Source organism: Quercus suber, unplaced genomic scaffold (genome assembly GCF_002906115.3).
Source record: "Quercus suber isolate HL8 unplaced genomic scaffold, Cork oak 2.0 scaffold_207, whole genome shotgun sequence".
Classification (NCBI taxonomy): Eukaryota; Viridiplantae; Streptophyta; class Magnoliopsida; order Fagales; family Fagaceae; genus Quercus; species Quercus suber.
The window spans coordinates 1058090-1075306 of NW_027069665.1; the positions used below are offsets into that span (position 1 = coordinate 1058090).

At 33.2% G+C, this 17217-nt stretch overlaps 1 protein-coding gene across 1 annotated transcript; it reads left to right on the forward strand.

The window, feature by feature from the left end:
* The first annotated feature begins 4502 nt into the window (after positions 1-4502).
* On the forward strand, positions 4503-10252 carry LOC112028460 (cytochrome c). The gene is made up of 3 exons (XM_065779418.1): positions 4503-4744; positions 6090-6223; positions 9902-10252. Exons 1-3 carry the CDS (start codon positions 4633-4635, stop codon positions 9992-9994), a joined length of 339 nt encoding a protein of 112 aa, XP_065635490.1. The 5' UTR covers positions 4503-4632; the 3' UTR covers positions 9995-10252.
* The last annotated feature ends 6965 nt before the right edge of the window (positions 10253-17217 follow it).

Here is a 17217-nt window from a genome sequence, read left to right on the forward strand (position 1 = left end):
GGTTCAGAGCTGGTTGGTTCTCTGCAGACATATGAATTGTCCTGCCTCTCAGAAGAAGAGCAAATCACTTGCTCTTAAAACAATTGATGAGAGAGTAGCATCTCATGATATTTTCAGAAGAAGATGGAGTGGAGAAGGAAGTAGCATATTCTGGCGAAAACTTCCGAAATTCCTGAAGATGAGAACAGTGGGAAAACCATTCAATGATAGGAAATTTTCATCTTCAAGAGGTGATAGGAAGAGTTTACGAGGAAAGAAGGGAAGGAGTCTCAATCTTCCTCGGACATTGTGTGTTTTCGAGTGTAATGGACATGGACACTTCAAAAGGAATGTCCAATTATTTGAAGACAAAAGGAAAGTCTATGCCACAACTTTGAGTGATGCTGATTCATCAAATTCTGACTCTGAAGATGCTGTGACGGAGAAGAAATTACTCCGCTTTCATGACCATTGCACATGTGGAGACTTTGGATGAGTTGGGTACACTTGTAAAGGAGCTTGGGAACATTCTGATTTGGAGTCTATGGGAATAGTCGAAGAGTCTGAAGATGAGGAAGTTGGAGAAACGGTGGGATTGCAAGAGACTTACAACTCGCTCCTTGAGAAGACCGGTGAATATGCTAAAGTGGCTAATGCAGCCATCAAGAAGATGAAGAGAGCTGAGAAGATTACAAAGTCTCCTGGCACGATAAAGGAGGCAAAATGTGAAATTGAAACACTTAATGGTGAGCTATCAGAAGCTTACACTAAAGTGAGATTCCTTGAGCAAGAGGTAGTACAATCTCATGCAAGGTAGATAGGATCTCTCCAGGAAGCTAGATGATGTTATTTCATCCCAAAAACATGCCTCAGACAAGTCCGGTTGGGATATACCGGAGGGAGCAGCTCATCAGCCAAGTCACCAAGGAAGTAAAGTTTGTAAAAACCAATGAGACGGCTGTTGATAAGCCTACTCCAGAGAAGTTGAGGTCAAGAAGAAACAGAATGTGGGCAAATCAACGGGAATTTAACAAGTCCGAAATCAATCTGAAGTTCAGATTTGCACTAGAGGAGATCTCTTCCGACAGCAGCGAGGGTCCTAAGAATAAACATATTTGTCACTATTGAGGACTACAAGGGACTGCACTTCACCTTTTTTAGTTTCCTTGATATGAAGGTTGCCAAGAGGTGGGTAATGACTCTGGGAAGCCATCCTATTAGTAATATTAATGAGACTAATGCATCTTCATAAATGCCCCCTCATAAACCCCCACCCTGCAATTTTATTTTATTTTATTTTTATTACCTTTCTTGGAATTAAGTTGAATTCTTTTCTTCTACTCACACTTGGAAAAATCTAGCGAACCAAAATATTTTTGTTGAGATAAGGATTTTTTTTAATGGTTACATTTTTATGTTTTCAATGATATATATATATATATATATATATCACTAATGAGTACTTTTTAGGGGGCATAGTGATACCAATAACAATACACATAAACATAAACAAAATAACAACAACAATAAAAATCAACATAACATAAAAACTAATAATTGCCCTAAACTTCCAATTGTTGGCTCGTGTATCTTAGATTGTTGAATTAAAATCTTAATTTGAGTTTAAAAAAAAATTAAAACTAATCATGATAATGATACTTATTGATTTTGATTGTGTTTTTAGCAATACTCATAAGTCTCCAATGAAATGGTAATTGTCACTCATTGTCTCATTCTCCTAATTAAGTTGTCACCAAAATCACAAGTGAACACTTCTCTCCTTAGTCCTCAAACAAATACACGAGTAGAGACAAGCTATAATGCTCCTACCTATGTCCTAACTATTACACATTTTCTTATAGATAATTCAGTTGTTATTATAAGTTGGGGATTTAAACCTTAGTTGTTCTTATAGAAGAGAAAGGCAAAACCACTAAACTAAAAACTTTTGGCATATTATACAGACCTTTTATATGTTACCTTTTTTTTATACTAAGTAAATATACTCTTGGTAAGTAAGAAAGTATATTCATTTTATTAAATTTGTTTATTACTATTACTCCTATAGTTCGGTTTATAAGATTTGTGAAACAAATATATTACTTTTTCGTTTGGATAGAGAAATATATTAGTATTCCTACTACAATTTGAAACAACTATTCGAAAACTAATTAGTATTTAGAATTTTATATTAGTATTTGAGCCTTAGAAATGAATGAATTTGAGGGTATTTTGGACATGTAAATTGAAGATCTCAAACAGGAGAAGCCCTTTTAAATAGTAGTGTGTGTATATTTGTGTGTGTGTATATATATATATATATATAACTTTTGAACTTTTGATTTTGTGATATTGAAAGTGTGAGACGGAAAAGTGAATGATATTTCGAATTTTGATTTTGTATATAACTAGAATGAAGTCTTTTTAACATAAAACTGGAATGCACTAACACTAGACTGGCCACCTACTTCATATAATATTAAACTATTAATATATATATACATAATATAAATAAATAAATAAATATATATATATATATATATGGGTGCAGTGCAGTGCAATTTTCTTATCATAAAACTACATTCTGCACCATATAATGTCGCACTGTACTATTATTTCATTGGCGTAAATGCATTTTTAGTCCCTATATTTTATATTTTCCATTTTAGTTCCTACATTTTCATTTCACCACTTTTAGTCCCTAAATCAATTAACGCGTTCCATTTTGGTCCTTACCGTTGCTCATTTAACAAAAATTACTGATGTGGCAAACGAAGTGCACTATTGGCACATTAAATGCTAACATGACCAATAAAATAATATTAAAAAAATGCCACGTCAACGTAAAATAATGATTAAAAAAGACACATAAGCACCCACATCAACTTTTGATTTTGAAAATTAATTTATCTATTTTAACAAAATAAAAAATGAAAAAAAAAAATTAGAACCTAAAATACATGAATTTAGATTTGTCATCCTCTTCGTCAAAAAGACAAAAGAGCACAAACCCCAAAAAAAAAGTCATACAAACCCAGAAAATTAAACATAAGAATACAAGAAAATCAAACCCAGAAAAATCATAAATGAATATTGTACAAACAAAATCAATCCATTTATGTATATATACATAAACCAAATTATCCAAAACAAAATCAATCCATATATACCAACACAAACCCAACTCAACCATACCAACACAAAGCAAAATTAAAATTAAAATAAGAACACAGACCCAAATTAAACATAAGAACACAAACTCTGATTTTCTAGGATTTTCTTACCATTTTTTGTCAACCAAACACAAACACAAACTAATCTCCAACAAAAACACCAAAACATCCCAAACCTAGTAATCAACGATCAACAAACCCACCACGACCCACTCCAACAACAAACCCACCCTTCGACCCACCACCGGACCCAATCGACCACTGCTTCACAACCATTGACCACCACCACAGATTTTTGTTTCACAACTACCACCACACCGATCTCAGCCTCTCTCTAAACCAAATCAAAACTATGGAAGGTTGTGGATAGGGGAGGAAACAAAGAAGGGCGAGCAAAAAGGGGAATCGAGGAGGGAGAGACACCGATCTGAGACAGAGAGATCCACTGAGAGAGAAAGACATCGATCTGAGTCACAGAGAAAGAGCAAAGCATCGATCTGAGCGAGGAGCTTGAGACATTTGGGTTTGGGTTTGGGTTTGAGCAAAATCAAGAGATAAAGAAAATGGGTCAGTCAGAGAAAGAAAAAAAAGCACCATAACCAGTAGTGGTGGTGGCGGTGGCGATGAGCTAGGAGGTAGAGCTTGAAGCTTTTGGCCATGAATGTGTTTTGGAAGAGAGAGATCTCCATTTTTTGGAAGAAAGAGAGGAAGTTTTGAGTTTTGGAAGAGAGAGGAAGCTTGGAGAATGTTTTAGAAGGGTTGGGGGAACCGGTTTTTGATAAGGAAGTTTTGGGTTCAAGTTTTTTCTGGGTTTGTGTTCATGTGATTGAATATTTTGGTTTTATGTTCTTTCTTGTCCATGTTTAAGATGAGACCAAATCTGAATTCATGCGTATTTTAGGTTCTAATTTTGTTTTTTTCATTTTTTATTTTGTTAAAATAGATAAATTAATTTTCAAAATCAAAAGTTGATGTGGATGCTTATGTGTCTTTTTTAATCATTATTTTATGCTGACGTGGAATTTTTAATATTATTTTATTGGCCACGTCAGCACTTAATGTGCCAACAATACACTCCATTTGTCATATTAGCAATTTCTGTTAAGTAAGTAATGGTAAGGATCAAAATAAAACGCGTTAATTGATTTAGGGATTAAAAGTGGTGAAATAAAAATGTAAAGACTAAAATAAAAAAGATGTAAAATATAAAAATTAAAAGTGCATTTACGCTTATTTCATTTTGTGGGTGGTTTTGATCGGTTTTGGATGCGGTTTGGCGAATACTTCAGAGTGTGATTGTAGACGAGTGGGGACTGAGAAATTAAACTAGAAAACGAAGGGTAGATACGTCAAATGGGAATTCAAAACCCCATAGGAGTTGGAGCTCAGCTTATTGAAAATTAAAAACCAAAAACCCTAATAACCCTTTTGTATCAGAGAGCGATCAAAATCTGAGCACACAAAAAAATAAAAAATAAAAATGGCGAGCTTCGCAGAAGCACCACCGGGAAATCCCAAGGCCGGCGAGAAAATCTTCAAGACCAAGTGCGCTCAATGCCACACCGTCGACAAAGGCGCTGGTCACAAACAAGGTCTCTCTCTCTCTCTCTCTCTTAGCATTTCTGAGTGTTTGCTCTGTGAGATCTAAGTTTGAGTTTCCGTCTGATTTGACCTTGTATTTTGATTCTGCAACTTATTTTATGGAATTTCTGTGTCCTTGTGTGTGTAAATTTTATTTGTAAAATTTTGGTGGTGTTGTTTCCTGAGTAAATTTTTGTTGATCTGAATTTAGTTTTTGTGTTAACCTTTTTAGCTTAATCCTTTCTCTTTTGTATCGATTTTTATTGGGTATGTCATATATATATGAATATGTGTGGAGAATTCTATGATATTCACACTTTTTCACTGTGTATTCAATAGTTAACATGTTAAAAGTTATATATGGTTAACATAGAATAGATTAACGGTTAAAATTGGTTAGGAATGGTACATACAAAAAAAAATTATACTATATATATGTGTGTGTGTGTTTATGTTTTGTTGAGACTTGAGAGTTTCCGAAATCTGGTGAACAATTCATATATATGTGTATGTGTGTGTACAATTTCTTGAGAACTTGATGTCATTTGTTATATTACTGTTAAAAATTGTTCCTGAAATGTTGGGTTTTGTGGGGTTACCTTTGTTTGTTTGCTGAGAAAGAAAGGATTTTTTTTTTAAAGAACAAATTTTTGGGTAGTAGTGGTTTAGAAACCATTGATTTCTTGTAGTATATACATAATGGGATATTATAATTCAGTGGAGTGACAAGGAGGTATAATTTGAATTGTCAAGAATAACAAATTTTGTGGATTCATTTGTGGAAACACCAAATTGTTATGAAGTAATGGAAATCCATTATAAAATGTTCCAATTGTGGTGCAAAGTTTTGGTTGATGATTTGGGTGGAATTTATGCCATAGAAGTATATATTGTATTGCTGGATATGCAAGGGAATTGTTGGATTTTCAGAATATCTTTGTGTGTTTCCCTATTTCTCTCGGCTCCCCATTTTGGATGGGTAAGTTATGCACGCACCCACTGGGTAATGCTCATGACCTCATGACCTCATGCTCCAACCATTCTTGTGGGAGGAGGAAATGCCATTTGAGACAGATCTCATTGGTTTGTTTGCGTATTGCCCTGTTCTAATTTTCTAAGGCTGTTATGTGTTTCAGCCAATGACCTCACACTCCAAACTTTATTGTGGGAGGAGGAAATGGCATTCTAGGCAGAGCTCATTGGTTTCTTTGGCTATTGTCATTTGGTCTCATGAATAATTTGATATTTCAATGCAATGTGCCTATAATTTTGTGCATGATAGTGATATGTAGCTACAGTGCAAATTCTCTTGTTCTTTGTTTCAAGACAATAATCATTTGAGCAATACTTGTGCAGGACCTAATCTAAATGGTCTTTTTGGAAGGCAGTCTGGCACAACTCCTGGGTACTCCTATTCTGCTGCAAATAAGAACATGGCCGTGACTTGGGGAGAGAATACGTTGTATGACTACTTGCTCAACCCAAAGAAGGTATGTATGATTCAAGTTTTCCATTGATCGCATTGCTTGAAAAATGCTTTTAATAAAAGAAAATATGCTATATACTTGTCACACTTGGTTATGCTATTTGGTCATGGCTCAAAATGGTGTTGCATATAAAATGCATGGTGTGTCTTGCTATTATGTCAGCAATTGCATTGCTGTATTTCATACAGTGTTTTAAGTATTTAGTAGAGTTTAACTGTTTCACAGTATTCTTATCCCAATAAGTAATGGTTATACTTCATGAGTTCAAGTGGGTTTCACATGGGGGTGGTGCACATCCTCTGTTAATGCGAAACGTATATATATATTTCTGAATAAGATCTATTTTATGTGGTTTGACAGTTTAATATTATGAGATTTAGAGCAGTGTTTGGATAGTACTTTCATAATTATGTTTTCAGGAGGTAATGCATTATTGTAGTGTATTAACTCCTAACATTTTTGTTTCTACCTTTTGGTGATACACTTCTACTGGAAATTGGGGTCTCCAGGGATTTTATTGCTCATGAATTGTTGCTGATTTGATTATTTTTGAAATGTGAACTAAAATTGATGAAATGGCTTGCTATTATGTCTTATGAGGAGTGTTTTGTGGGAGGGGAATGCTATAACTTTTGGGAGAATTTGATTCTTAATGATGAGAGTAAGGTCATTATTTCTGAGATTTCTATTATATGAGATGAGGGTTTTCAGGGTTTCTTTGCTTTATCTACTTCAAGTTTTTAGATCTTTGTAATTCTGAGTCTCAGCTTTATTTTTATATTTCTTTTTCACAGTTTTGTTTGTGTATCTTTTTGGTGCTAGGGTCTTTTTTTATAAAGTAGTTGAACTTTTTATCTCCAAAAACAAGAAAATTCAATTACTGTTGGGAGTGTACAAGACAGTCCCGTAAATTAGTATAATGAGAAATTCATGCAATCCATGAAATAAAAAAAAAAAAAAAAGTATTTTGAAGAGAAAGAATTATAAAAGCATGCATTTAATCATACTTGATACAACTATCAAGAGAGAGAGAGTTAAGATCCCTTCCAAGTAGTCCACACAAGCTACAATGGAACATGATGTAGGGAAATAATGATGAGTTATTGATTATTTTAGTGAGCACATAAGTGATTTGAGTTGATTAGAGTAACATACAGGTAGATAAACACCTCTGCAAGAACACAGTTCCAAGCTATCAAGCTTATTTCTTTTTTTTTTTGATAAGTAATAAGTATATATATTCAAGAACACTGCCTTATGCATAAAAACGTAAGGCAGAGAGAACAGTACAGATCAAGCAGATTAAGAAAAGAGAAAAGAGAAAGGGGAAAGATACTAAATGCAAAGGAGAGAGCTAAGGAACATAGGGAGAGAGTCACTAGAGGTGAATCCCCAAGCCCTAGACCAGTCAAAGAGCTAAAACTGCTAAAAATCTAAGAGAGAACTTTCAAAAATGTAATCTAATTAGGACTGGATCAACAACCCAAATCATGACAAGAGGAGCTCAAACTCATGTAACCATGGGGAAACTGAAGTCACAAAGAGCCCAACCATTTTCTCTCCTCCAAAATCACTCCAACCAAACACCAGATTGAACTGTTAATAGCAAGTTATTGCATTCAAGAGAGAAGGGGGAGATGCACACCGTACTACTCATTCCGACATGCGCTTCATATATCCTAAGTATGTTGAGAAATATACACAATCCTTTTGGTTTGGAAAAAAAAAATTGTTGGCCTTTCACAGCATTAAGAATTTAAGATGAATACTTTTTTTTTTTTTTTTTTTCATTTACCAAAATCAACTAACTGTTTTACAAGTACAAGTAAAAGGCTATTTATACAACTGATTTTTTTTTTTTTGGAGAAAGTATTTATACAACTGATTGATACTAACAGCTAAGATCATTTAGAGATATGGCTAAATCTGATTGGTTAATGCTTAACCAATCAGTAAATCCATTAACTAACTTAGTACAGGTGGAATAACAGCCTTAAGCTTGCTGTTTGAACACAGGTCTAACCGAATCTGGAATCTCTAACTAAATGTCACTGCAGAAAACTCCAGCTCTCATATTGTCTCCAGTTGCTTCTACCTGACTTGGAAATGCATTAGGAACTTAGCTATCCATCTAATCTCAATCCTAGCTGGCTGCTGGAAATGTTTGACTACACTAGGATAGACCACTGCACTGCTGACATGGCTGTCTCAGCTGCTACAGCTTATACTGGCTGTTGTTTAGCTGCTGCTCCCCTGTACCAAAGTTGCAATGAGAAATAGTTGTTTGATGTTCCTGCATCAGACTCCCCTTCTTAAGAAACACTTGGCCTCAAGTGTTCTTGGCTACCCTAGGATCATGATAGGCTGACAGATGCTGCACATTGAAGGTATTTGACATTGCCATCTGTGCAGGTAAGTCTACTTCATAAGCATTGGGGTTGATCCTCAAGATTTTGCACCCAATCTTTCTTGGTCTGAGATTGGAGTACTGCCCTTCTGGCCTCCTTTCTTTAGAAATGAACACCCATACTAGGTCACCAACATCAAAGACAACCTACTTCCTGTGCTAAAGTGGAGGAATGCATTCAAGAACCTGTGTACGATTGATTCATGAAAGAAGTAGATGCGAATATAGAGGAAGGAGGTGAAGTTAGAGTTTTAAGAGGGTGCTTAGGGTTCTTATCAATCAATAGCTTTCAAGATTGCGTTCTTTGTGATGGGAAGACCATGAATGTTTGTCATCTCTTACTTCCAAGTAGAAGACCATGTCAACATGATAGGCAAAAACCATCCATGGTAGAAGGTGTAGTGCACACATTTTGTATAAGATGGTGCAGCCCTACTGTTTGCAATCAAAGCGCAAAAAGTAAACCCCAAGCCAACAGTCAAGATGAAGGTTGATTCAGCTCTGTGGGACTTCACTGCACATAAGCGGCAGCCCTTGGTGTGCTGCCAAAGCAGCAAAACTCTTTATACAAGGCAACTGTATCATCCTAGAAGGCTAGAACTTCATACAAATCTTGTGGCAACCAAGAGCACTTGAGATCAAGTGCTTCTTAAGAGGGAGAGTCCTGATGCAGGGCATTTCAAGTGGTTGCATTTGTAACCAATTAGTTAGTTAGTTAGAGATTACTTAAGCATTGGCCAATAGGATCTAGACACTTGTCAAGCATCTAGAAGGCTGACAATGCCAGGCAACTAGTATAAGTACCAGATTGTAGTTACGCTGTGATCAGTTTTTGAATACATTTACACAGATTAACCTAGTGCTATTTTCAAGAGATGGATTTCTCTTAAGAAGGTTTTGTCACACCTTGTTCCTTGTTCTAAGCAACTCTCATTTCCCTTAATCAATTCTAAGTCTAAACAGCAGCCCCTTAAAATCCCTGCATCAGAACAGCAATCCAAATATTATGACTATTGTGTCAACTGAACTTGCCTTTCAAACAGCTCATAATCTATCTGACATATCATGCACTGTACTCTGAATAAAGAGAACACTAGGGATCACAACTTTGCAGCCACCGGACAATGCAGAAGTAGATGATTAACTGTGTACTAGGTTTACACCCATTTTATTCTCTTTTGAATGAATCTTTATTAGTTATTAAAAAAAAAAAAAAAAACGAATATGTAAATGAAAATGAGTACTTGACCACTTATGATATTTTCTTTGTGCAGTACATTCCTGGAACGAAGATGGTTTTCCCTGGTTTGAAGAAGCCACAAGATCGTGCAGACCTCATTTCTTATCTGAAGGAATCGACTGCGTGATCCTTTTAGTTAGGTTAGACTAATATTTTGTCAGAAGTTGAAGAGTTTGGCTGATGGAGCGAATTTGAAAATTTTTCATTGAAATAGTAGAAAACAGTGTCTATTTTAAATAAAACCATCAGGGGTTTAGTGTATTTCTCTTGGAGAATAGGCTAAAACTTGAACAATTTTGCGCGAGACCCTTCTCATATGGCATTTCACCAAATATGGATGCTTTTTTTGGGGGGGCTCTGATATATATACCGCTGTTTGGCATTCTATGATTATCTTTGAAATCATTTCTTATGGGTTCCTTAGTGTTTTTCTTTTTTAATTTTTTAAAAAGCTTGAAAGGTTCTATTTGGATTGCAAGATCGTTGAGGTGCAATTTTTCAACCCTAAAGAATAGAACTATTAGCTGGGGACGGGGACCATGCTGTTAAAGGTCATTAGTTTGAATATCTCCTTTCCCCTGCCCTAAGGTTATAAACTCATTTATAATACTAATAGTAATAAATAAAAAAAGGGCAATATGTGTGCTTACTTTGATCCTGCTTTAGCACATTTTTATATGAATATTAAGTTTGGTGGGGTTTTCCCCACACGCTTGAATTTTGCTGGGTAGTATGTGCCGCTTGCTATATACCAATATGATAGATAAATTTACCCCAAAAAAAAAAATATGATAGATGATAAGCTTGTGTGCGGTTTTCTCTCTCTCTAATAACTAATAAGTAATAACTAAGTAATTCACTAAACCCTTATATAAAAAAAAAAAAAAATAGTAAATTCTACTAACATATCCTCTTGAGGATTGAGTTAATGCCAACTAGGTTCAAAACTTTTTAAAACTAGTCAATTTGATCCCTAAAACTTAGTTCCTAAACAATTTGTTATTTTTTCTCAACTATTTTAGAGACTAAATTAGTTAGTTTTGAAAAGTTTTAGATTTGGTTGGCATTAACCTAAATTTCAAGGTGTGAATGGAATTTACAAAAAAAAAAAAAAAAAAAATAATTAACTAAACGAGGAACGCTACCAAGTACTCCGGATGTATATAAGAAAATAAATAAATAACGAAGATAATTTTTGCTATTCATACAACAAAGAAAAGAACAAGAAGAAATGAATGAAAGTTCAAGCAATCCAAGATCCCTAGAATTCATGAAAAGAACAAAACGAATTATTTTGCTACCAATCGAATATGAATCTCTTCTGCAAAATTTGACAAAATAGAATTGATGTGTAAGTCCGCCATATATCCTTTTGTTTAAAAAGTCTCGAGAATATCTTTTATGGGCTTTTTGAGTTATAACCTCTAAGGCCCATTACTCTAGCTTTGTAGTGATCAAATTCATATGGCCTGTGATTGGTTAGTTTAGGTCCAAATAAGTAGCTTGATTATTTTAATAGACTGACCAGTGAGTGCTAGTCTTTAGTATTTAGTCTTTAGTTTAGTCACGAGTTCGAGTAAATTGGAGCCTGAGTAAGCCCAACCAATCAGAACAAAACTTTAAAAAGACATAGAAGAGAACTTGATCATTTCCTTTTGCTTCCATTAGTGTTTTTTTAATGCTTGAAAGGTACTATTTGGAATCTTGGATTGCTGATTAACAAGGTGTGCTGTCTGCAACAATTGCAAGACGGATGAGATGCAATTTATCAATCCCAAGGAATAGAACTATTGGCGGGGAACCATGCCTCCTGAAGTGAAGGTCACTAGTTTGAAATTGAATATTTCCTTTCCCCTTCCCTTAGTGTTAAACTTAAAACTCATTTATAAATAATAATTAAAAAAGAAGAAGAATAGAATTGCAATATAGTCATGATTAACCTAGTTAAGACAACTTGATTTCACATTCTATGTATTCTCATCACATTTGTCAAATTTTATGTTACGCAATTACGCTTTGGTAAAGTCCTCTTTGAGGCATTCCTACTTCCTAGACACATAGCCCTTAAAACACGAAGTCAGACAACATTCTTGAGGCTAAAGTGAGATGTAAAATCATATGGGCTTGTACTCACCAAGACTCGAATCCTACAAAACCCTTGGCTTCAAAGAGAAACCCTAGGTTAGAGGAGGAAAACTTTAATTTAAAAATTATACTTAAACATATTAATTTGTTGTTATTACATTTACATATTCATTTGTGTTAAAGCTTCTAAATAAAGTGAGAATTTACAAAGGAAAGGGGGATAGAAGATAAATAACGATAAGAATGAACACTTAGGCATAAAAGATTAGGAGTTGTTGTACCTTTATGAAATATTTTCTTTTTTAATATTCTTGTTTTCAACAGCCTGGAAAGAAAGTGAACACAAAGAGATCTTAATTTTCACTATAGAATAGACATAAATATAAATATATAGGAGAATGTTAATCATTATTATTATTATTATTATTTTAAATCTATGTTTCAGTTTAAGAATTATACTATTTCTCTCTCCAAAGACTATGTATTTCTAGTTTCTACTACCTTTTTATTTTTATTTTTTTCTTACATTATTAATATTAAAAAATAGCAAACATTTTTTATGAAAATATTTTAGACCTACAGGTTTAAGCCTGAGAGTCGCACTCTAATTAAAATTCGACATGGCTCCTATCTACCAATCACCTTTTTCAAATGGTAAAAGCTAGTGGGCCATTGGGTACAACCTTCTTATAAATAAAAATATAAATTTAAGAAAGAAAGTTAATGAGTCCCTGTAATATTTCAATTTATATTTGGATCACATTGGCTTGAATCTTGAAGCTATATTGCCAGGAGAGAGAGAGAGAGATAAGTATTGGCAATTTTGTTGGTAATGACCAATGAGGTGAGGAATGGTTGAGTTGAATTTTTGACTGAGGTGGCAAGCCCTCATTAGACCAACTAGTTCATATTGTAGGGATTGCACCTTAACGCATTGCAGGCAATATAATCCAATATTTGTTGTACCACAATGGAAAAAACAAAATCTTTGCAATCAATGATCAATCGAATTCTCTGTCTCTGTCTCTCTCTGTGCAGAATTTGATAAAATAGAATTGATGGCCTTGCTTTGGTGGAAAGTCCCAATCAATCAAGAATATCTTTTAGGGGCTTATTCAGTTCTAACCTCTAAATGTGAAATGAGCAAGTTCATGCGGTTCATGATGTTGGGTCACAATTCCCCATCATCCAACTCTTCCAATGTCTACCAAACTACTCAAGAAGCTATAAATTCCACCACTGCGAACCCACAGCATAGTACTCCATTTTGTTTTTTTGTTCGGAAAATAATTTCTTCTCTGTTTATTAACAATGACCGAGTCAATGAGTGCATATGGCATGTCTTGATGATATGATCACTCATTGTTTGTTGGTTGTCCACATTGTGCGTCAAGTCTTGATGACATGAACAAAGGGAGAGCTTGTCAATATCAATTGATAGAAAGGGTAAAAGTTAAAAGTGATAATTGCACTTGAGTCTTGAATTTCCTGTTGATATGGACAGGAGTAGAACTTGATATATACTTTCCAAATAAATGGGTATAAAATTAGAGAAGATTTTACTGTCGCGTGTGCTAAGAATATATAATAATATACTATTTTTGAAAAAATTTTATTAGAAATTAAAAAAGTTTTGATAATTTTTTTAATTTTTGATAAATTTTTTCTAAAAACAGATTTATTAAGAGTATACATTAACCGGATCCTATTAAAAAAAAAGGTAAATGTAACGAAGCCTACTTTTTTTTTTTTGGAGAAAGTTATGAAGCCCACTTTATTCTCTAGTAAGCCACATATTTCCTAGGCATATCATTATTATGTGCAGTTAAAAGAATCTTAAAAAAAGAAAGAACATTGGAAATTTGATACGCCGAAGAATCATTTTATTATGACTTTTGAACGGAGTTGTGGTGTGTCTTTATATTAGAACTTATTTCTTTTTCTCTTGTGCGTGTGTATTTATTTCTCAAAAAAAAAAAAAAAAGAATTGAGTAAACGAATAAATTTAGAGTTACAACTCACAACTAATTGTACATCTAATTTTATAATTTGTTGACTTATATGATTGCGAATGGTAAATAGTATAGGAACAATGAAACTTATATCAACATGCTATACCTAATGATTACTACTTTTTACCTGTTAAAGCTACATCAAAAACACTACTTGATATCTGGATAACTTAAGTTGCAGTTGGCAAAATTGTACATTCCATATGAAAATGCTAGGTCAGGAAGAAAGTCAAGCAGCTGCGCCATGAGCAAAATATTGGATACTTTATTGTCATGATCGGGTCGTTGGTGCGTTTGCTTTGGCTATAGTCATGATTTTAAGTTTTCATTTAGCAGCCAAAGCAACAAGCTTAAGGGCGTACTTTGGAGCATATTATTCATCTTTACAGTAACCTTATTTTATACAACATCACATATACACACTATTGCAGAATTCTTTTTTTCTTCTTTTTTTCCACTATTCACAATTAGCCGTGTTGATGATAATTACGAAAATAAGTTTAAAATTTATTGTGGTCCTAAAAATTTTTATGAGGAAATCACAATATGCGTGACCAAACAAGCCATATGAATAGGTTGCTTGTCCATCTTAATTCCTATCACTACTTTGAAATTTCATAAATACTAAACATGAACGTCCTGAGTAATATAGTACCCAATTTGAATATTAAAAAAATCCCAAACTCATTTATTAGGTATGGAAGCTGTTGACGTATAATTATTTGTGAACATATTGCAAATAAAACTAAGACTCGTACATATTCACGGGTGAAATGTCAAATGTCTCCATCAGCTAATTTCTCACAAGAGGCCAATGTAGGGTACCTTTGTGCTGTCACAGCATGTTGATGATTTCCTAAGCAACGAGCTAGACTCTAGCTTAAAAAGAACATGTCAGAAATTTCCAAGGCTAAAGCATTATTTTTTTCATCTAAAAAATTGTGTCGGTGAGAGTAGTAATGAATAAATTGCAGAGTACTGTCTGATTGAAAAGTAATTTTTCTGCAGATAAGTTGATGAACCTGGATGTTGAATTTACACATGGAAAAGACTAACAAAAGGATGAACCAAAACAAAAAGAGAGAAGATGACACAACCCAAAAAAAAAAAAAAAAAAAGAGAAAGAAAGTTGCAACTTGCAATGGAGTATTTCAGTAGAGCTTCAAGAAATTCAAATGAAATTATTACCAAGTGTAGGCAATGATGTTAGGAAATTGGTAAAGAAAAAATTCTAAAGTGAGAGAGGCAATGCTTGATTTTTTTTTTTTTTCAGTGATTTTCATTTCATATCAAAGATTTCAAAACTCTCTTTTTTAAATTTTATTATACTAGTATGTAACTAATGTTATTGCTGAGAATAGATATATTATTAATTATGAGTTTATTATATTTAAAAAACTCAGTTAAATTTAAATTCATATTATTAACCATAAATTTCATTAACAAAATTTAACAGTATTATTATATATATATATATATTATTTGTTCCATTTTTGTGGTTTGAAAATGATATTTATGTGCAAATGGAAGTTGTTGATGAGAATGAGTGGTGGGGTAAGATAGAGCAAATGAGAGGAGGAGGGGAAGAGGAGATGATAATTAAGCACAATTTCAGTCGAGCAAGCCATCAAACCTTATATGATATGGCTTATCAACTGGGGCTTTACTTGTAATTGCTTATAAATAATTGGTATGAGAGTGGTTTGTGTGCATAGGTGAATTGTACGTTGGGCGTATAGGAAATGACATTTGTATTGTCTATCTTCTAGCTTAGATGAGTACAGTTTGATTGAATTTGTATAATTGATTTCTGGGAGGTATGTGATGTGTGATCAGTGGATGGTTTACTTTTATTTTATTATTGTGTGCTTCCACATGAGTATGGTTCAGTGTTATCACAGTGACATAAAATATGCTTTGGACAAGAAAGATTTTGCTTTATTATTTAGTAGGTATTATTTGGTAGATTAAATGTATAAATGTGGAGATTTTTAGTTAGAAATGATGGTTCTAATTTATAATTTAGCAAACTTTATTAGAAAATGCAGATGATTCAAATTTTATAGGATGAAAATGAGAGTTTAGATGAAATCTTAAAAGGAATAGTATGTAGCCCATGCGTAAGTCAATTGTAGTAATGATATTGGTCAGTTCATTTTTTTTTTTATTTTTTTTTTATCATACAGAGGATACCATTAGATAAAACAATGGAAAAAAAAGAAAAAAGAGAATATTGAATTTTATTATTTAAGTGATGCTATTGGTTAATATATATATATATATATATTTGGTTTATTATATGGGGGATAGTATTAGATAAAATAAAAAAAAATAATAAAAAAAAAGAGAGAATTTTTTGCCTTCAATGATTTCTTGATTCAAGAAGTATTTGAATGTTCCCATTTTGAGTAGTGCATGTTGATTTTTTGCTACATAACATGAAAATATCAAATTTTTTGTATTGTCATCTAGTAGGATTGGGTGACTAAAATACGGAGCCTGGCACCCAAATTAAAAATAAATATAAAAATAAAAAATGGACACTCAACTTATGATTAAACTACTATTAGAAACTAATTTGAATAATATTCGTTCAATTAATAATTATATTAGTTTCGTTGATAAGATTCATTGAGAAAAAAGAAAGGCAATTAGCATTGTGTTTGCAGGTTAGAGAGAGAGTGTGTGAGAGAGAGAGAGAGAGAGAGAGAGAGAGTTGGCATTAGTTTAAACCACAAGGTAGGTTATTGAAATTTACCCTTAAAAAAAATAAGAGAAAAATGGTATACATCTTATATAATTTATTGAGTCTTAAATTTTCTCAAGGAATAATAATCTCTAAAGTCATAGACTACTCATAGATGTATAAGTTAGATGTTGAGGAATAGTAGTCTTTAAAGTTATAGACTCATAGATGCATAAGTTAGATAAAAGATAGTTGATCAAGCTAACAATAAATAATAATTACATACATACCTAAATGTCTAATAGTGTATTGCTAAAGTTATTGTAAGCGAATAAAACATTATATAATTTGTAAAAAGTAATTGGTATGAGCTTTGCCTCCTTCTATTCTATCATCTAGTAAGCTAAAATAACATGCCCTTTACCATCCGTATAAAAGACATGTCATGTAGATATAAAAGAGTAATGCCAAGGAGGTGGCAAATTGAAATTTGTGTAGTTAAGAATATTTAACTGAATGAGATAGTCATTCAGTTTTTGTGTTAGTATTGTAATAGTCACTTGGCAA

Coding starts and splice junctions, on each gene's coding strand:
- LOC112028460 (XM_065779418.1), top strand. CDS start 4,633: ATGGCGAGCTTCGCAGAAGCACCACCGGGAAATCCCAAGGCCGGCGAG. Junction 4,745..6,089: donor AGGCGCTGGTCACAAACAAG/GTCTCTCTCTCT, acceptor ATACTTGTGCAG/GACCTAATCTAAATGGTCTT. Junction 6,224..9,901: donor ACTTGCTCAACCCAAAGAAG/GTATGTATGATT, acceptor TTCTTTGTGCAG/TACATTCCTGGAACGAAGAT.